The sequence below is a fragment of the Talaromyces proteolyticus genome (genome assembly GCF_021365285.1).
Source record: "Talaromyces proteolyticus strain PMI_201 chromosome Unknown BGW36scaffold_11, whole genome shotgun sequence".
Taxonomy (NCBI): domain Eukaryota; kingdom Fungi; phylum Ascomycota; class Eurotiomycetes; order Eurotiales; family Trichocomaceae; genus Talaromyces; species Talaromyces proteolyticus.
Window position 1 is genome coordinate 20,505 of NW_025764287.1, and position 21,963 is coordinate 42,467.

Below are 21,963 nucleotides of genomic sequence, written 5' to 3' on the forward strand. Positions count from 1 at the left end.
CAATAAGCGATAAAGATTTATAATGTCTTACTTTTAACTCTTCAAAACAGACTAAAAGATATATAATATTGAGTAAAAATATAGACTAATAGACATAAATTATTAGAATTTAAAGAGGAATTGTTTGTCAAATAGATATTAAATTTAGATAAATGAGAATTACCTTCTTGATTATCCTTAATACAAAAGATAACTAATAATCTTCTTATATAATATAGAGATTAACAGATTAAAGAGAACTAGATATATAATCTAGTTTAATATTATTTAGAGATTAAATTAAGATTTTTATAAAGATATAATTATAATTATACTAAATATAAAGATTTAAAGATAATTTAAGAGTATTTTAATTATATATAAGAGACTATATTAAAATATAATATTTTATTAGAAGATATCTATAATTTTAATAAAATTAGCTTTATTATTGTCAAAAGTTGTCAACAACTCGTCTCAAGATTGGAGATCTTAGAGGATATTCTGCTAACACAAGATAAAAGAGTAATATAAGATCAATATTAGAGAGCTATCTATTAAGAATAATAGTAATAATAAAAAGATTATTAAATATTAAATAGTAATATACTATTTAAGATAAAGATAAAAGATAATCAATCTAAATATATAATAATAAATAAGTATCTATATATATTAAAGGGTATTAAAGTTATATCTTAATATCTAAAATTATTACTTCACTATATAGAAGTTATATTTCTATATATTGAAGCTCTGCTTTATTGGATTATATGCTTAGTATATGCTAAAATAAGGTCTTAATATATAATATCTATTTGTATTATATAATAATTATGATCATTGCTGCTCTTAAAGCAGACCCCACTTAGTGTCTATCTTCTGTACTTATTTTATATATATATGGCGCATATATATAGTCTTATTGGGTGCTTATGTAATAGTGTCCGCTATAACATTCATTGGCTGTGACTTATCGATTCTTGTGACAATTATAGGGCTCTATATAACTACAAAAATTATTACTAGAAATAATCAATATAATAGACTATATCTATTATAATCTAAGAATCAAAAATAAATAACTATAATTAAAGTAGTTAATTCTTCTAAATAGACTCTACTTTTATATATAATTTTTAAAGCTATAAAATATATATAGTATAACTGATTTAAGATTCTTTTAACTGATTAAATAATCATTATTAATGATAATAAATAGATAATAAATAAGATTAGAATATATTAGCTTAAATATCACTTTATTCCTTATATTATTGACTGAAAAATAGAAGAATATTAAATGCTTATTTTTAATAGCTATAGAAGTTATTTAATTATTAAATTTAACTATATATATACTAAGAATAATATTATTTTGATCTATATATCTTCATATTTCTTTTATCTTTTATAATCTTTTAATATCAGCTATTTTACTATTTTAAAACAATAATATAGATAGCTTATTAAATAGTAGATAAAATTTAAATTTAATTATATTAACAAAATTAATTTTTTTATTATATTTCTAAAGACCTATATAATAGTATATAAAGCTAATATTATTTAGAATAGCTTTATAATAACTGAATTAATATTATTTAATCTAGATTAAATTTATTAATAACTTATTATCTAATTAAAAACTCTAATATCTTCTCTAAGTTAATCAAATAATACTTAATCATCTTATTTATAAATATCTTAAAATCTATATTAATTTAAGCATCAATTAACTACAATTAAAAAGCAAATAAACTAGTATACAGAGAATCCATTTAAAATTATTAATAAAATAATTAATTAAATATCAAAAGTTTATAAGATAAACATTAATAAGTTTTTAATTATATAAAAAGAAGTTTATAATTTTTAAGCTATATATAAAAAAGAAAAGCAAAAACACTATAGATTTAAGACTCAAATATCTTATAAGTAAGGAATTACTAAAGAGAAAACTTAGACACTTATATAAAACTAGATTGAGACATCTCAAATTAATATTATTACTCTAGCTAAATCTAAGCTATTAAACTTATAAGCATTTATATACTACTAATTTCGATGTAATGAGTATAATATTCTCAAATATAGAAGATCTCAATGTTTTAATCATATTAATAATTAATTTTTTGTATATAATTATTATATTGGGTTAGAAATTAAGATTTAAAATCAATATAGAGTGCATTTTCGGGCAGAAGTGACCAACTCGGTTGGGTGACCAACTCGGGTGTGGATTACGTTAGTTAACTCTTAAGTTACCCCGCTTCATAGCTCAAATGAGGTCGCCAGAATGTCCATATGACCTTTTTTAAAAACCTCATGAGAGACGAAAATTACATGCAATTTCGTTACTCAATTCTTTACCGTCCTCCTAAACTAGAGTACGAACTGCTTATCCCAGACACTTGACTATTTATTTTGGCTGAATTAAACCCACCATTTCGATACGTTCTCAGCACATGAGTATATTGGTCATCTAGGCCAGGCTCATACTGTCTTCGTTAAATAGCAAAGAAGCCTTGGAACAAGCATGGACGGCATCAGTGATACTGCCTCTCTTGCCGCCCTTGTCGAGTTAGCGGCTACTATTATTGACTATGTGAGGAAAGTCGTCGACGCGCCAATTCAAAGAAAAAGACTACTTGCTGCGCTTATTCAAGCACGAGGGCTACTGTCCACCCTAGTCGAACTTACGAACGAAGTTGGAGATGAAGATTGGTCATATTCTATTCAGAGCTTATCTGCACCCTATGGGCCATTATCTACGTTCCAGGAGCTTCTGGAGAATATGACTAAAAAGTTAGGTATAACACCTGGTGGCAAAATCATAACTGCCTTTAATCGACTCCGGTGGCCGCTTGATCAAACCAGTCTTGAAAATATGATTACTTCACTAGAAAAGCTCAAGTCACATTTCCTCCTAGCTATGACGAATGACCACATTCGGCTTTCCAAGACAATTCGAGATGAGCTGCACAAAGTTGAAAGACATATGACTGAAGCTACGATGCGTATTCAAAGGCAAACTATATTGTCGCTTTCTAGGGAGCAAGAGCTCATTGTGAATTCTTTATCTTTAGGAAACCTGTACCGCGAGTTGGACAGAGACAAAATCATGGAGAAGAGGGCCAGCACTGAATGGTTTCTACGGCACAGTACCTTTAAACAATGGCATGATGCGATATCTGGACCAAGCACCCTAGTGCTTACAGGCTCTCCGGGGTCAGGCAAATCATCGACCTGCCAGGCGACTCATTTCTTTCTCAAAGCCTGGCATCAGTCAGAAATTGATGTCTGCGTCGCATACTTCGCCTTTGAATATCGACAGCGAGAGACGCTCAGCGAGTCTCTGGTGTTATCTAACATCATACAGCAGATAGTGTTGCAACGTCCTTACCTCGTGGAGCACATTGTCAATATGAGAGTCACAGGTGGCGCGCTGTCTTTAGTTGAGAGTGTAGGCCTGATCAGTCAGATTCGGCGTGACCTCAAACAGCTCTATCTTATACTTGATGGGTTGGACGAATGTGAAAGAACGAGTCGAAATGTTGTTGAGGCTCTTCTTCAAATTGACCTGCCCCTAAGAATTGTAGTTGCAGGTCGAGGAATAGACGTATCCTCATGGTCTCTCCGAAATAGTGTTACAGTCAATGTCGACGACTGTATTACTTTATCTGACCGCCTTGATTGTATAAACAAGATGCTGGAGGAAAATCCCCGCATAGCAGCATATCTTGATTACAGTCCCGAGAACATCGCCAAGGCAGCCAAACTCATAGTTGAACAGAGTAATGGATCGTATGTACCTTCCAAGCACCCTCAAGTGGCTTTACGTGGCATCCTCTCTTTTCTATGATGTGCACCCACCAAATGCCCCAATAACTAACTCTTCGTAGGTTCATAATCATGACTTCCATGGTAAAATCTCTGGCTCAATCAGAGACTAGAGCCACGTTTGAACGTCTGCTCAGCAATACATATCCAAGCCTCATGGAAGTTTACGAATTGAAGCTTGACGATGTCATGCACCAACCAGCGGAACTCGCAGCCTTGGCCAATAAAGTTCTTAGGATGATGCTAGCAGGTCCTGTGCGCGTTAGCCAATTGAAGACCACTTTAACCCCTGAATTAAAGGACGTCGCATCAGCACAGGGTCTTGGCATGGACCTCACAGATGAAGAGATAGCTAAGGTCATTTGTTCAAGTTGCAAAGGCTTCGTCTCTGCTAGTGACCTCGGCACACCCGGACTGCGAATACACCTCGCTCATCAAAGTGCCATGGACTTTTTGAAAACTCATGGCATCGCTGAATAATCTATTACACTCTGTCACCTGATTTGAATGACTTCCTCGGAAAGTGATACAGTTGTCGGAGAGAGTTGGCATCAGCTGGGCTGCGAAAGACAACCATCATCGGCAAACGCAGGCTCTATCTGGTATCATTTGGATGTGATAGAACGGACACTCTAAGAAGGCTTTGTCAAGCGGTGATGAGCCTGCCCGCCCATTACATTCATACTCATCAATATACCATACACTCGATTATGCGATTAGAGCTCTGGCCTCTTTCATTTGACGGTGGTGCGGTGGATACTTCCAAACTCTCTGCAAACACTTTTCGAAGGATACAGTCGCACCAGAAATCTCCTTCCCAGGTTTACATATAGATTGCTTTTCAAACCCTAACATGAAACACGACTAATCCATATGCAGCTACTGCCTGCGAGTATGTTTCGAAGCGGAATAATAAAATACTTTACAGAAAACCACCTCTGGAAAGGCCCACAGTTACAATACAAAAAGAGTAACCCTCCGTTTCTCCATTACCTACGTCATCCCGCAGCCCAGTTCGAAATGCCAAGACACACCAGTACCCTCTATGAATTCGTAGTATTCCATGAACTCCTTTCAGTGAAATTCGAATTATCAATAAGCTGCTGATCGTCGCTTACAGTTGTTTGCAAAACGGTGCATGTTTTCTCTCTGTTCAATTGTGTAACGGCCGGGTTGGCACCTTGTTTGCCTCAGGCGGTTAAGGCGGCTAGGGCTGGGGCTAGTGGGACACGTGCCACGTGGCACGTGCCCCACACCGGTTATCTATCCGCAACGCGCGCGGCTGTACATAATTCTTTCCTCATACTTAGAATTCTCGTTCAATGATACCATAAATTCCTGTTTATGCCGATCGTAACAAATTGTTTGAGATGTTTCACCCTAACCTTGATCAAGGAAAAGGCCCAGAGTAACGATATTCCGAAGCTTCACCTGTACCGTAATTTACTATAAAATAACATGACGTCACTTGAAATGTCAATACGAGTAGACGATATTCAGATTAGGCACGTGTTCTGTCGATTAATCTGGGCGGTGTCACGAACGACAGCAGGTCACGTGAATGTAGGTTAACTACTTTGATGAGTAATATTCTTGCGGCCCAACCAACCTTCCTCACGACTCCGTTTTTCTTTGTGTCCTATGAGAGTATCACTAAATTACTGCCAATCAATCTAAAGGGTCATACTGTACTTGTGCTGTGATTATTTTAATCTTGCCAGCTTTAGAGGATGAAATCTAAAGGCCAAAAGAAAAGAAACAAGCCGAAGAGCGAATATTATGCCATTTACAAAGGCCGTGTTGATGAACCAACCATCTTTTCATCTTGGTATTGTCTGCCTAACTGTTAAAACAGTTGCGATATTAACGTGATAGTAAGGGGCGACGCACATCCACGAGTGAATGGATGTGATGCAGATCATCGCGCTTTCCCAACTCTTGAAGAAGCTCGAAACTTCATGAATATACGTGGAGTCATAGAGCCTAAGGAGATTTTCAAGGAGGGAGAGGGTGAGACTGCACCACTGCCAGGCAACCAGGCATTCTATGCTGTAGCCGATGGTAAAACTCCTGGTATTTACGAATACTACCAGTTCGTGCACATTCTCCGGAGTATCTCTATTTCACTGACAAATCCCAGCGGAGAATTTGGTGCGGAAGCGAAAGTGAACGAGTTTTCCGGATCTTGTCATAAGGCTTTTAGAACGCGAGCCCAGGCGGAAGCTTTCATTGAGGACTGGAAAGATACGTATGCTGAAATATGGCGAAGAGATATACGCAAGGCACTGGATCAAGGTCTTAGGCCTGAGAACATGAAGGTCCAGGTTGAAAAGATATTAAGTTCTCAAGAGAGCAGTGATTTATCAGATAAACTCAACGCTTTAAGTGTAAAGGAAGAATACAGTCGTTTGCAGGTTCAGAGTAACAGCTGAAACTCTCTTCTCATTTCTCTGAAACCGTGCCAAGAAGAAACCATTATATAGAATAGTGTGGGAATAACATTATCCGAAAATAAAACTGCTCAATACGGATTTTTATTTACAATACATGTATGGTGATAAAATACACTTATGGAATAATTGACTCCGAACACATGGCCTAAAAAGTACCAGGTAAACCAGACAACCTATTGTTGGTAGTATCTTGTATTCTGCAACCATCGCAAGATGGGAACGTTGACCATTCAAACAGGATATACTATCTATCATATGCTAGTGTTCTGGAGCACTGATTATGTAGGAATCCTGTCAGCTGCAGCCCTATGCAACAATGTGGCCCCCGGAAATTAACTAGGGGCTTAGCTAACTTACATCCGATATTTGATTACGTAGGCTTATTAACACTAAGTCTCCATAAATGTCCATTTACCAATGCAGTTTGTCCACCAGCTAGCATCTAAGTCTCCTTAGCAATGAAAAGTGAATCTCTTAAAAGACGAGATGCTCTGCTAGTAATAGCCTCATATATAAAGCCTTCTAAGAGAGTAGTCTATGATATGACCTCTCCTATCTAATATGATGTGAGTACTATTGCTGCAGTAAATACACATAGAGAGAAAATAATGCCTATAATATCTAAAACAAGATAGCTAATTTAATATGTAATAAAGATTAAGATAATAAATATAATTATTAGATTAGAATTTTTTAAGATATTTATATATTAAAGTTTTAATTTTTAAGATTTCTAAATAAGATTAAGTTAGATAAAATTAATCTATTAATATATTTATCTAGTGATTCTAAAGAAAAGCAAATTATAATAAAAACTAATAGAAGTATCTATCATAATAAAACTATAAATTAAGATAAAAAAATAGAATTTTATAATAAATCTCTAGAAGATTTTTTAGTTAAGAGTTTCTCTATTAGTTCTTATTTTTACACAGATTATATTAAGATATTAATAGTAACTACTAAAAGTAATTCTAAAAAACATCTCTTTATTCTTCTTTTTAAATATTGAATATCAGTCTATATCTAAATACTATATATAGAAATAATAGTATTATTTTTTATTATTATTCTATTTATAATCTAAGATCTATAATATCTTATTTTATATAAAATAATATATATATAAACTAAATCTATTATTCTACTAGTCTTATATTATTACAATATTTAATATTATAAACTCATTTTAAATCATCTTTATACTTAAATTAATCTTTTAAATAATATTATTAAATTTTAAAAAATTTAATATAATGATAACTAGTGCTACTATCTAAAATTTAATATTAAAGATTAAGAAGGAGTTAAATACATTTAATATAATAATAATTTCTTTTAACTTAATTCTATTCAGTAGCTTAAGAATAGTATTTTTTATAGCTTTAAATATTTATTATTATTATTTAGATATTTTTTTATTTCTATACTGACTTCAGACTTATATTCCAGTGAGAATAATCTACACTCTATAGTATTACACAATCTATTTAATCTTTTTATATATAAAGCTAGAAATTATCATCTATATAATAAGATTAGCTATTTTAATCTTAGTAATGATAAAATAACTTTTAATCAAATTTAATAGAGTGGTTAAAAATAAACTGGAGAGATCAACCCCTACTAGTATTTGATAAACCCTGTACACTATAACTAGTTATTCACTAACTTTCTTTTCTAATTTGGTTAGGTCCTCTCTGGTTAGTGTGTTACCTGTCTCGTCGCAGTCCCAGCTGAGCGCGATAGAAACGGCTAAGTCAAAACAGTGATACATATAATTAACTGACATACTAATTTGTTAATGCATAATACCTACAGAGAAAAATACACGAGCCAGAGTTATTCCAAATCTAGCTAAATGTATACAAAGGATGCGACCTGTTTCAGAAGAAAGTGAAGAGAGTTTGAGTTGTTACGCTGAACCTGCGAACTACTATAGGCTGTGCAAATTCTGATATCTCGGAATTACAAGTTGCACCACAAATTTCCTTAAATCTTCATTATTCAGTGTCTAAATCATGAGAACTTATACTGTATAACCACATTCAAGGCTTGAAGTTTGACAAAATTCTGTCCACACATGTCTTGCTCTATACGTTTGATAGGATGTTGAACACTTAAAGAAGTGGTTTCAAGCTAGCTACGAACAAAATTACAATTACTAATCCACGAGCATCCGCTAACTACGATACTGATAGATGAGATGGCATATTAAAGTGATCATATATAGGCTCCAAGGAGACACAGCATATATATTAGGTGTAGGTATTACCAATACACGTAATCAAATGATATGAGTCATCACGTATCTCGTACTAGCTGATACAGGTATGTGAGACAGGGGCTTCGGAATAATTACAAAAATAGTTTAGCGTCTCTTAGCCACATGGATCAGTAAACAATTGAACAGAGAAAAAACGTGCACCGTTTTTGCAAACAGCTGTATCACCTGTATGACGCTTGAAATCAGATACACTAGAAGGCTTGAAAACAACTTCACCTAGAAAATACAATCTATAAACCCGATTATCAAACTTAAAAGCTGTAAATTCTTTACAGTAACAGTTCTTAATATAGTTTTAAAATTTATTTATTTTTAATTTTTTCTTTATCTGCTTATTAGAAGAAAGATTAGGATTTAATAAATAAAATAGATATTATGATAAATAGAATTTCAATGGAATATTGTCTGATTATATTACTAAAAGTAAAGAAAGAAAAAAAGAAGACTGAGATATAATGATTATTTACTTTTCTTAACAAGACACTTTTTAATACTTTTATTAATAGATTATAAGATAAATAAACTTTAATTAACAACTATAAATCTTATCTTCTATCTATATAGATATAGAATAATAAAGTAAATAAATATTTTCTTTTTATTTAAAGATAATATATTAGATAAAATTCTAAAATTAATTTTATAATTATTAATTAATTAAATCTATTTTATACTATTAATTAAAAGTTTTAATATTTATATTTTAAAAATATTTTATCTAATTCTTATTAAACTCTTTCTTTTATAGATTAATAATAATTTAATTTAACTCTATATCTATCTTCTTCTTTTATAAACTGAGATTAATTCTAGTAACTTTAGCTTTCTTTATAATAATTCTTTATTAATAGATTTTCTCTATTAATTATTAATAGATTCTATATAGCTTCTAAATCTTAGAATGATTTTTGATTTTATTAAACTACTTATCTATTAAATAAATTAGAGTTATTCTATCTATTAAAAGAGTGATATTTTATATCTCTTTTTATACTATCTTATCTAAGATTCATTGATAGAATATAGCTACTATATTATAAAAGATTATTTTATTTAAATAATATATAATAGTATTTGATTTATAATCTATTATTTAATTTTATACTTTTAATAGAGTCTTTTTTAATTAAATCAGTTAACTATAATATTATATCTATTAAGATAAATTAAAGAAATAGATTAAAAAAGTCTTCTAATTTAATAATTAATAATAATATTAAGATATAATATTATTAATATCACTTTAGAAATCATTCTTTAATATTTAATCTATTTATCATTTATATTAATTCATCTGTTAGCTATATAGTGACTATAGATAAATTATATTAATAGAATTAAATAATTATTCTTTCTAAGGTATTTAAAAGAAAAAGAAAAAGATAATATAATTAAAAAAAAGAATTAGCTTTATAATAAATAATCTAAAATGAGGAAATTTTCTACTTTTCTTTTAAAAAGTTTTTAAAGCTAAATTAAACTATTACTAAATATAGAATTATATACTATATAAATGAACTAAAAAACTGATTATCAAGTCTAATAATTATATTAAACTGAAAAATATCTTTATTTTATCAAGTATAAATATCATCATTATATTATTATATATTAAAAATTAGTTAATAAAAGCTTATTTAGATTCTGAAATTAAATATTATTATATTTAAATATTTTTTATTTGATTTATCTAGTTTGATATAAGATGATTATCTAAAGATAGATAGCTATATTTTTGCTCTAATTAATAGTATAGATAATTTATTTTAATTTATATATTAATTACACCACTAGATATAGAATATAAGTGATAATAAAATGTAGTTAATAAATTTAGAATAACTTATAAAATATTAAGATTTAGCTTATATCTAAATATTAATTATTCTATAAAGAATATATATATTAAAATAAGAATTTCTATCTTAATCTATATATTTAAGATAATATAATGTACTAAATTCTATAGATTTATAGAATATATTATAATTATATTAATATTTAATAATATGCTTCTAATATTCTTTAGAATGATATATAATTAGTATATTATCATCATTATAATCATCTTTTATCAGTATAATAGTCTATAGAATAAACAAGATTAATAGAGCTGAAGTAAAAGATAAATTTAAATCTTACTCTTTTTATTCTATATCTTTAATAAGAAGAATCTTAAATTAATCAATAAAAATCTAATAAGAAGCTTATAGCTTCTTAAAAGATTTAGTATTACTTATAATATTATAACTTAATTAAAGAAGGTTTTGATCAAAATTAAAATAGAAAATACATTCTAGTAAATCTAGATATTGGATTAAAATATATATATTAAGTATATATATATAGAATTCTTAATATATCTAAAAAGTAATTAGAAATAAACATTTCTTTAATAGAGATAATATCTCTAAGGATCTTAAAATGAAATTTATTTATAAAAATATATCAAAAAAATTAATAAAATAAAATATTATAAAATTATAGAATTCTTTCTTATTAAATATCTTCTAATATATAGCTTTAATAATCTATATTATAAACTATATATATTCTCAGATCATTAATTAAATTTCTATAGAAAGAGATTTAAAATTAATTTTTAAAGAATTTTTTAAAGTTTTTAATCTTAAATATTTGCAAATAGGTTCATCTTAAATAAAGAATATTATTCCTAATATTTTAATTAGTAATAGAAATTAATTATATTAAGATATTTTTATATTACTTAATTATTCTCTTTTTTTAAAAGTCTTAAATAGAATTAGAAGATAGTAATTACTTAAAAAAAGTTTGATAAAAAGGATTAGTTTTAATAGAATAGATATAAAAAGGTTTTTATTATAATTAATTAAGGTTATATAATCATTTATTAATTATCTACTATCTTACTACAATATAATGATTGATTTAATACCCTTAGTCATCACTTTTAATAAGTCACAGGCTCACAGGTATATAGAGATTAATAATTTTATATTATTAATTAAATAAAAAAATAGAAATATTTAAAAGCATATTTAACTTTTATATTTATCTACTTATTATATATATTGTAAAATAAATATTATATTAAAAATAGAAAGCATCTCTATTACAATGATTTATATTATTAACTTTATAAAATCAATCATCTTATATTAAAAAGACAGAATACTAATAATTAAATATTTTATTTATTAAAATAATATTTTTTTATTAACTATGAATTTTTTTTAACTATTCTAAGTTTAGCATTATTTACTAAAAAATAAAGAATAATCTAAAATTATTAAGTTATTATATAAAATACTATATATTAATTAAGATTAATATCTATTTAATTAAAATTAATATCTTAATATATTTAAAATATTCTAAATAGATAATATAATAATTATATTATATTTAAAATAAGATAATAAAGATTAAAATTATTACTATAAAAAAAGACTAACTTTATTAAGAAATAAAGAAAATGATAATAGCTTAAAAATTATAAAAAGATATAAAAAACAGGTATTATAGTATCTGTAATAATATACATAATTTCTATACACAGAAATACTAGGCCTTACTTCATTAAATAAGCCTAATTATAGTATCTCCATCTGCATATAGAATCTTTATATATAAGAAAGCTAGATCTAGCTTTACTGAATAAATCTAATTATAGCTCCTCTATCTATATACAAAATCTTTATATATAGGAAAACTGAACTCAATTTTACTGCTTATAGAAAAGTTAAGCTTAGCTTTATTAAATAATATAAAATTAGAATACTTTATTTCTAAATTATATAACTTTAGATTCTAATAGGCTAGAGTAAGTTTAATACTTTTTAGAAATCATTATAACATCATAAATAATAGGTTTAAGCCTTTTATAAAGATTAAAATCATTAATTATAATCAGTATATTAATTATAAATATCAGTATTATACTATTAAAAGGTTTTTTTTTATTAAAGTTTCTATTATAGTTATTATAATAATTACTTTAATAGGTTTAATTTTAATAAAATTTATTTCAATTTTAATATATATATAAACTAAATCTTAAAAATATTTAATTAATAATAAATTTATTACTATATAGAACTATTTAAATTTTATAATTAAATTATATATAATATAAAATATTTTTACTATAATTATTTTTCTAACTAAATAATTCTTTTTATTATAATAATAATCAAATTATAGTTAAACTCTAGATAATCTTTTAGAATTTTATAAAACTATTATAATTCTTTAAGAATAGATAGATATTAAATTATAAATACTAATATAATTTTAGATAATTCTATTTTTAAAAAATATTTAAGTTTATAAATATACTTAGGCTGTCATTTGGTTCGGTTCGGACTGAACTAAAACCGATCTGAAACCTGAATGGTCCAGTTCTGGTTCTATATACAGCGAACCGAAGCAGTTCAGTTCACTAAATCTAGGATCATATGGTTTTTTAGAGCCTATTTAGGTCTGATTTGATTTAGATTTTCAATTCAATTTTATCTAAATATCTAAATACTAGTAGATTTCTATTAATAATAATTATATAATCATTTCTAAAGCAACTTTTTATAAATTAAATTCTTATTTTTTGAATTAAGACTTTATTTTAGATATTTTTATAAATATTATAATAAATTCTTAATATTTAAATTATAATCTAAGAATTATCTAAATGATGATAATATCTTTTCTATTTTTTATTTATATTTTTTAGATTATGTTATATGGTTAATCTATCTATTAGAGAAAAAATATATATATTTCTATATCTGTTTTATGATATAATTGATATTTATTATTATCTATTTATTTTTTGAATATATTTTAATAATTAGATAGAAAATTATAATTTAAATAATTAATTCTAATTTTTATATTATTTATTTATTAAATTCATTAAAATTTAGAAAGATTTTAATATATTTTTAAGGATAAAATCTAACTATAGTTAAAAATTCTTTGATATGGTTCGGTTATTTGAATGAAAATCGGATTAGACTCAAACTGATCTAATTATAATTAATAATTCTTTTTTAGCATGATTCGGTTTTGATTTAAAGAGTTAGAACCATTTAGTTTTCGGTTCTGGTTCTAATATTAAAGACCAAACCGAACCGACCCACTTTTGGGTTTGTGTCAAAAGTTGTCAACAACTCGTCTCAAGATCGGAGATCTTAAAGGATATTCTGCTAACATAAGATAAAAGAATAATATAAAATCAATATTAAAAGGCTATCTATCAAAGATAATAATAATAGTAAGAAGATTATTAAATATTAAATAATAATATACTATTTGATATAAAGATAAAAGATAATTAATTAAATATATAATAGTAAATGAATATCTATATATATTAAAAGATATTAAAACTATATTTTAATATCTAGAATTATTACTTTATTATATAGAAATTATACTTCTATATATTAAAATTCTATTTTATTAAATTATATGCTTGGTATATACTAAAATTAGATATTAATTTATAATTCTAATAATTATTATATTAATTATTATAGCTAGATGAAAAATGTAGTTACTTTTTAATCTTATTTTTATAATACTTAATTATACTATATAATAATTATAATTACTGTTATTCTAATCTTATTAGATGCTTATATAATAGCATCCATTATAATATTCATTAATTATAACTTATTAATTCTTATAATAATTCTTTTCTTTAAAGGCTGACATTTTAATAATATAATAAATAGTCAGCTATGTCTATATTCTTAAGTAAGTATTTCTATTTTATAAATTTCTATTCTTATAATGATAGTCTAATTATATTTTTAAAGAAATCTTTTTATATTTAAAAATTAAAGCTTACTAATTATTTAAAAGATAAAAATTTTAAAATAATTATTCTCTATATTTATTATATAAATTTAAATAAATCTTATATAATAGTTAAAAGATTTTTTTATTATAATAAATATATTTATTTAAATCAAAAATATACTAAATTAAAACTTTTTTTTTAATAAAGAGTGACAGCGGCTTATAGCTATTTAAAATCAAATTTATATTTAAAAGAAGGAGGTTTTTAAGAAATTTCATTATTTAAAACTATAAAACAATCTTCTTTGGAAATATATTAATAATTTTATAGTAAAGGATATACAGGATATTACTAAACTAAAAAGATTAAAGAAAAAAGAATAAAAAAAATAAAAAAAAGAAGATAAAAGGAGAAATAAAGAAAATTAATTAATTAATAAACTAATAAAATAGTCATTATTATCTTTTAAGCTCATTCTAAATTATTTAAAAATAATCCTTTTAATCTCTTACTTTTTAAGTTTCTTAACAATAGAAGGCTTAAATCTTTTCTAAATAATTTAAATATCTGATTAATTTTTATGAATTATGCTTAAATCTATATTCTATCTATCTAATTAAATAAAAGATTTTTCTCTATTCTAACTTTTTTTTTTAATAAAATTAATTTTAAATTTGTCATTATCTACTTTATCTTTATTATTCTTTAGATTCTCTATAAATTCTAATAATAAAATATAAAATATTGAATATATTTTTATTCTTATTAGTAACTGAAGTTTATAATTATTATTAATAAATTTTTTTTAATTTTAAAAGATCTATATTTAACTGTATTAAATTTGTTATTTAATCTATTATTTAAATATTAAAATTCTTTTATTTTATAGTTTATTATAAAAAGTAAACTTTCTCTTTCTTTTTAAAGATTAGCGCGTTTTTATATTTTTTATTATAATAAATTTTTATTCTTTATTTTATCTATTTAATATTTTATAAGATTATTTAATAGAGTATTTAAAGATTCTTTATTTATACTATTATAATTTTTAATAATTCTTTTCTTAATATATTAAACTATATTATTCTTAAATATTATCTAAAATTTATAAAATATAGTACTTATTTTATAATTATATTTATTGAATTATTTATTATAAATTATATTATTAGTAATATTTATATTTAATCATTTTATTCTTAATCTATATAATTTATAGATATTATTTAACTAATTAAATTATTTTTTAAACTAATTATTAGTCTATTAATAATTTATTATTAATAATTTATACTTTATTTATATATTTTTATAATTATCTATCAGTAATTTATTATAAATAACTTATCTTAGTCTATAATAATCTCTCTTAGTAAACTGATCCATGAAAATATTTCTTATAGTATAAAACTTATATATTATCTTATAATTATATTTTTTAATACTGATTATAGAATTATATATTTAATTAATCTATTAACTATTATTATAGTATTAATATAGATTATTTTAAAATAGATTCTTTAATTCTAATAATCTTTAAATAAAATTAATAATAATATTTTATTATACTTCTTTTAATACTTTAAATATTTATATTTTTTCATAAGGTTTATATATTGATAATTTATTCTAATTATAATCTTTATAATATTTAATATAATTTTTAATCTTTTTTTTAAAATATAGAAAATAGTATAATTAATTTATTATTTTAATTATCTTATTAATTCTTTAATATTCTTAGCTAAGTAGATTATGATATTATTGAATAATTTCTATAATTATTATTTATAGTATTTTAATTATACTATTTTATATTACTAATCTATCTTATAATATTATTATTCTATTATATAGTTTTATTAAATTTATATATCATTTTCTATTTCTCTTTTTAATTATTTTCTAAATTCTAATTTTTTAATTCTAATAGCTACTACTAAAATAGCATTATAATTATATTATAATATTTCTAAATCCTATTTTAAGATATTTATCTTTAATGCTTTGATATTAATTATATAGTCTAATTGTTTACTTAATATATCTATAACAATATTCTGTTTTCCTAATATATATTCAATTACATATTTATATCATAATAATTCTTTGCATCATTATATTTATTTTTTAATAATTCTTTAATAATTATAAAATACTTTAGATTCTTATAATTAATTTTATAATAATCTTATACTTAGATCTTTAGAGATAATATTACCATTATTAAATATTTTAATGATTATTAATAACTCTCTATTATATATATTATAGTTAAGTTCAGCATTAATATATTTTCTTAAATAGAATATAACAGTATATATTTTTTATTATCAATTTATTTTAAAATTATTCTAATTATATATTCTAATATATCTATTTAAATAACATTCTATAAATCTAGATTATATAACTTTAAAATTAATATATACTTAATAAGTTTTTAATCTTTTTAAATACTTATTAATATATTATTATCTATTCAAATAGTTTATTCTTCTTTATTAATTCTATTAATAAGATTATAATAGTGGTATATCCTTTTATAAATCTTTATATATAGCTAGTGGCTTTTAGAAATGATTATATATCTATAATATTTATTAGAATTAATTATTCTAAAATAATATTTAGTTTTTTTTTAATATTTTAAATCTATTTAGTATATAAACTATTCCTAAGTATTTAATTTATATTATATTAAATTCATATTTTTTAATTTCTAAAGTGAGTTCTATATCTATAAATTTTATTATAATTTTTTAGATATATTCATTATATTTATTAAGATTTTTTAAGAATATTATTATATCATCAAAATATACTGTAATAAAATTATTTAAATATTTTTTAAGTATATATATTATATATTATATAAACTATATTAATAGATTTTTTAATTCTATTAGGATGATAATCTATTTATAAAATCCTTTATCTATTAAAAATATTATTTTATAAATATCTTTTTTATATATTCTTAGATTATAATATTTTTATTTTATATTAAATATTATTATAATTTTTATTTTTTATAATAAATCTCTTTTTATTCTTAATATAATGTCTTATTTATATTATCTATTATTTGATTATTAACTGATTAGTAATTATATACTATTTATAATATTAAATCTTTCTTTAATATAAAAAGATTTAATACTGAATTTATTATTTTAAATTCTTAAATATATTTAACTAGATAGAATTCATTAATAAATTTATTTTTAATTTTAAGTTTCTATATCAATTTCTATCTTTATTTAATTTACTTTAATACTAATTCTGATTTTAGATCTATTATTACTTTATATTCAGATAGATATATTAATAATTAATATTCCTTTTTTATAAATAATTTAATATAATTATAATACTTCTTTAATAATTTCTTAAGTATCTTTATAAGTTCCTTTTTATATATTTTCTTTAACTTTAATTAAATTTATGCTATTTTTTATCTTATTTTATTAATCTTAATAATATTCATTTTAGATTACTTTTTCTTATTTTTATCTATTTATAATATTATATTATTAATTTTTAATATCTATTTCTTCTAATTAATAATTAAATTCTATCTTTGTAATTAGATCATTCTAAGAATTACATTATAATAACTATGATTTAAGAATAAAATTCTAAATATTATATTTATAATATATTTTTCTAACTTTAGAATTATATTTTTAACTATCTATAAATATTCTTTATTAAAGATAGTTTTATCTATAATAATAATTATTTACTATTATTATATTTACTTTATTAATATTTTATATTTCTTAATAAATTCTTTATTAATAAAGTTTATTAATATTCTAGAATTAATAAATACTTTTATTAGCTTTCTATAAATTATAACTTATATAATAAGTATATATTCTATTAATTCATTATTAATAGCTATTATAATAGTAACTTTCTCTATATATTATAAATAATATTTTTTTTATATTTCTTAGAACTATATCTATTCTTTTTTAGTCATTCTTATCTTTCTTTTATATATATAGCAGTCACTTATTTTATATTCTATATTCTTAAGATAATTATGATTTAGATATTTTATTTTTTTATATATATATTAGTAATCTTTATATCTTTTAAAATATTTAAATATTGGTTAATAAAAAACTTTTAATAATATAGAAAACTATTTATATAAATTTTTATTTATTTAGTAGTATATATATATTTTATTAAAATATAATATTTAATATACTTCTAAATGACTAAATTTATTTAACTTAGAATAATAATAATAGATATAATTATATATATATTCTAATATTTTATTATATAGATTTATTTCTTTTAAATAAAATAACCATTCTATTTCTTTAATTAACTTAAAATTATCTTTATTATGAATTAAGCATTCTTTAAATATCTATTTTTAATATTTTTTATATATATTAATATATTATTATTATATTTAAAATAATTCTTTCTAATATATTATCTTAGAAGATATATAATAGTATAGTTCTTTATTTTTTATATTTTTTATAAATTTATTTTAAATTTTTATAATCTTATATTCTATCTTAAAAAACTCTTTTAAGATTCTTAAAATCTCTTTTTTTATTCTTAAAATATTTTAACTTAATTCTAAAACTATTATTTTAATTCTTAGAATCTTTTTTTAATTCTTTTTACTAATATTAATAGACCTCTGTGTTAATCATTCTTAAAATAATCAATTAATAGATTTTATTAATTTTAATTTTTATAAAATATTTAATTCTTAATCTAAATCTTTATAATTTATTATTTTTTAATTATTATTTTAAAATATCAAATTATATTAAATTTTATTTTCTAATAAAGAACTATCAGTATTTTAATTAGTATTATACTGCTTTATCAATGGCTTTAATCTATAGATAGATTAGTGTTTAGCTCTACTTTTCTAATAAAAATATATTTCTTCTAATTTAATATCTTCTTTTTAAGCTATACTTTCTTTAAGTATCTTTTTAATATATTTATTAGATTTCTTAAAACTTCTTTATTACATTATAACTAGTTTATATTTCTATTTAAATCTCTATTTAATAATTCTATTTTATATTTTTTTAAAATTCTATTTTTCTTCTTTATTATCTTTCTTAATAATTTCTTAGTATAGAATAAAGAATTATAAGTTAATAATTATTATTTTTTAATAGCTGATATTATTAATTCTTTATTTTTATCAATATTCTTTTATAAAATATCTTTTCTATCTATATTTATAGTAGGCTTTTTCTTTATATCTTTATTCTTTCTTTTCTTTACTAATAATAGCATTAAATTATATTTTAATATTTTTATTATAGTTATAATAAGATTTTCTAGGCTATAAAGTATTTATTTAATAATTTTCTTAATATTAATCTTTTTTTCTATAAGTTAATTATATTATTAAAGATTAATCTATAATACTATTTCTATCATTTTATAGAAAGTCTTTAATCAAGAATTTATCATTAAAATTATATCTTTAATATTTTCTTTAAATCTATTATAATATTAATTATAATATATTTAATCTCTATAATAAAATTATTTATAATTTAAAAGTATATTAATATATATTTTTTTATAGATTAAATTTATTAAATATTTTAAATTTTATAGATTACTATAAGCTTTTTATTAATTATTTTATAAAATTATTTAAGCTTAATAATAAAGTATTTATAACTTATAAATATTAAAATTATTTTTAGATCTTTTACTCAATATTTATTTTAAACTAGTTTTTAATATATAATATAAATTATTTTATAATATCTTTAGTTAAAAAGCTAGATACTATTAATATTTTTACTTTTTTAGTATTAATCTTCACAATATTATTAAAAAAATAAATTTTTATTTAAATAAAGAATATATTAAGTATTTTAGATTTTTCTAAGAATAATTCTATTTTATTAATTTTTAGTCTTTAATTTAAGCTATTAACTTATTACTAAACTATAATATTCTTAAGTTTAATAATTCTAATAAGAATATCTCTAAGTTTAATTATTAAAATTTATTTAATTCTATTAAAAGATAAATAACTATTATTTATTATTATTAAAAATAATATTATTTATCTATAACTTTTTAAGTATTATAAAAATCTTTTATTATTAAAAGTTATCAATAACTCATCTTAAGATTAAAAATCTTAAAGAATATTCTGTTAACACAAAATAAAAGAGTAATATAAGATTAATATTGAAAAGCTATCTATCAAAGATAATAATAATAATAAAAAGATTATTAAATACTAAATAGTAATATACTATTTAATATAAAGATAAAAGATAATTAACTAAATATATAATAATAAATAAATATCTATATATATTAAAAAATATTAAAGCTATACTTTAATATCTAAAATTATTATTTTATTATATAGAAGTTATACTTTTATATATTGAAATTCTGCTTTATTGAATTATATGCTTAGCATATGCTGAAATCAGATATTAATTTATAATTCCGATAATTATTATATTAATCGTTATAGCTAGATGAAAAGTGTAGCCACTTTTCAGTCTTACTTTTGTAATATCTGATTATACTACATAATAATTGCGATTACTACTATTCCAACCTTATTAGGTGCTTATATAATAGCATCCGCTATAATATTCATTGGTTGTGACTTATCGATTCTTGTGACAGTTTGGTCCAGAAACTCAGGACCAGAACCGAACCAAATGACAGCCTAAATTTAATTATCTAAATAAAAACTAGATTAGACTTAGATTAATCTAATTATAATTAGTAATTCTTCTTTAATATAGTTTAGTTTCAGTTCGAAGAGCTAGAACCGTTCAGTTTTCAGTTCTGATTCTAATAATAAGGACCAAACCGAACTGACCCACTTTTGGGTTTGGTCCAGAAACTCAGAACCAGAACCGAACCAAATGACAGCCTAATTATTATTATTATCATTATTAAATAATTTTTTATAATCTATTTTAATATTAGAATTAGAATTAAAGTCATCATTAAATAAATTAAAATCCTTTTTATCAAACTTAAAGATGAAACTATTATCTAAATCTTAAAATAATCAATCTATATTAATCATGATTAAATCTAGATTTTGATAATAAGTAATTAATAATTATATAGTAGAAGATTTATATAATTTAGTAAACTTTATAATATATATTCTTCTATATTGATATTAATATTAATAAAAATCTAACAGTTTTATATCTTAAGATAAAATAATTAGAACATCTATGTATATTAAGTTAATATCTAAATTTATATTAATATTATTAGTGTTTATCTAGAAAAAGATATTGCTTATCTTATTATTTAAGGTATTATTATTAAGATAATAATATTAATAGTAAATTATAATTAATAAACTAAACAATTTAATTATAGAAATAGATATTAATAGGGAATTATTAAAACTCAAAAGATAAATATAGATAGAAAAAGAAGAAAGATAAGGATAAAAGAATAAAAAAGAAAAGAAAGAGCTAGTTAATAGTTAATATAATAGAATAATGATATTTTAGAGAAAAAGACAGAAGGAAAAGGAGATTTAGAAGGATAAAGAAAGGAAAGGCAGTTTAATCTAATTAAATCAAGTTACTGGAAGG

General features: G+C 21.9%; 3 protein-coding genes across 3 annotated transcripts; all 3 read left to right on the forward strand.

The window, feature by feature from the left end:
• Positions 1 to 363: 363 nt before the first annotated feature.
• BGW36DRAFT_304397 (uncharacterized protein) lies at positions 364 to 513 on the forward strand (the record flags this gene model as incomplete). The annotated part of the gene is made up of 1 exon (XM_046211965.1): positions 364 to 513. A coding segment is annotated over one exon (150 nt), but the record flags the coding sequence as incomplete, so codon positions are not given.
• A 2,005-nt stretch (positions 514 to 2,518) lies between these two features.
• BGW36DRAFT_303870 (uncharacterized protein) lies at positions 2,519 to 4,302 on the forward strand (the record flags this gene model as incomplete). Its single annotated transcript, XM_046211923.1, has 2 exons — positions 2,519 to 3,786; positions 3,885 to 4,302. 2 exons carry the CDS (start codon positions 2,519 to 2,521, stop codon positions 4,300 to 4,302), a joined length of 1,686 nt encoding a protein of 561 aa, XP_046067790.1.
• A 1,135-nt stretch (positions 4,303 to 5,437) lies between these two features.
• Positions 5,438 to 6,345, forward strand: BGW36DRAFT_386330 (uncharacterized protein). The gene is made up of 3 exons (XM_046217005.1): positions 5,438 to 5,650; positions 5,702 to 5,914; positions 5,963 to 6,345. The coding sequence occupies exons 1-3, from the start codon at positions 5,553 to 5,555 to the stop codon at positions 6,252 to 6,254; spliced, it is 603 nt and encodes a 200-aa protein (XP_046067791.1). The 5' UTR covers positions 5,438 to 5,552; the 3' UTR covers positions 6,255 to 6,345.
• Positions 6,346 to 21,963: the final 15,618 nt, after the last annotated feature.

Coding starts and splice junctions, on each gene's coding strand:
- BGW36DRAFT_386330 (XM_046217005.1), top strand. CDS start 5,553: ATGAAATCTAAAGGCCAAAAGAAAAGAAACAAGCCGAAGAGCGAATAT. Junction 5,651..5,701: donor CCAACCATCTTTTCATCTTG/GTATTGTCTGCC, acceptor CGTGATAGTAAG/GGGCGACGCACATCCACGAG. Junction 5,915..5,962: donor GGTATTTACGAATACTACCA/GTTCGTGCACAT, acceptor GACAAATCCCAG/CGGAGAATTTGGTGCGGAAG.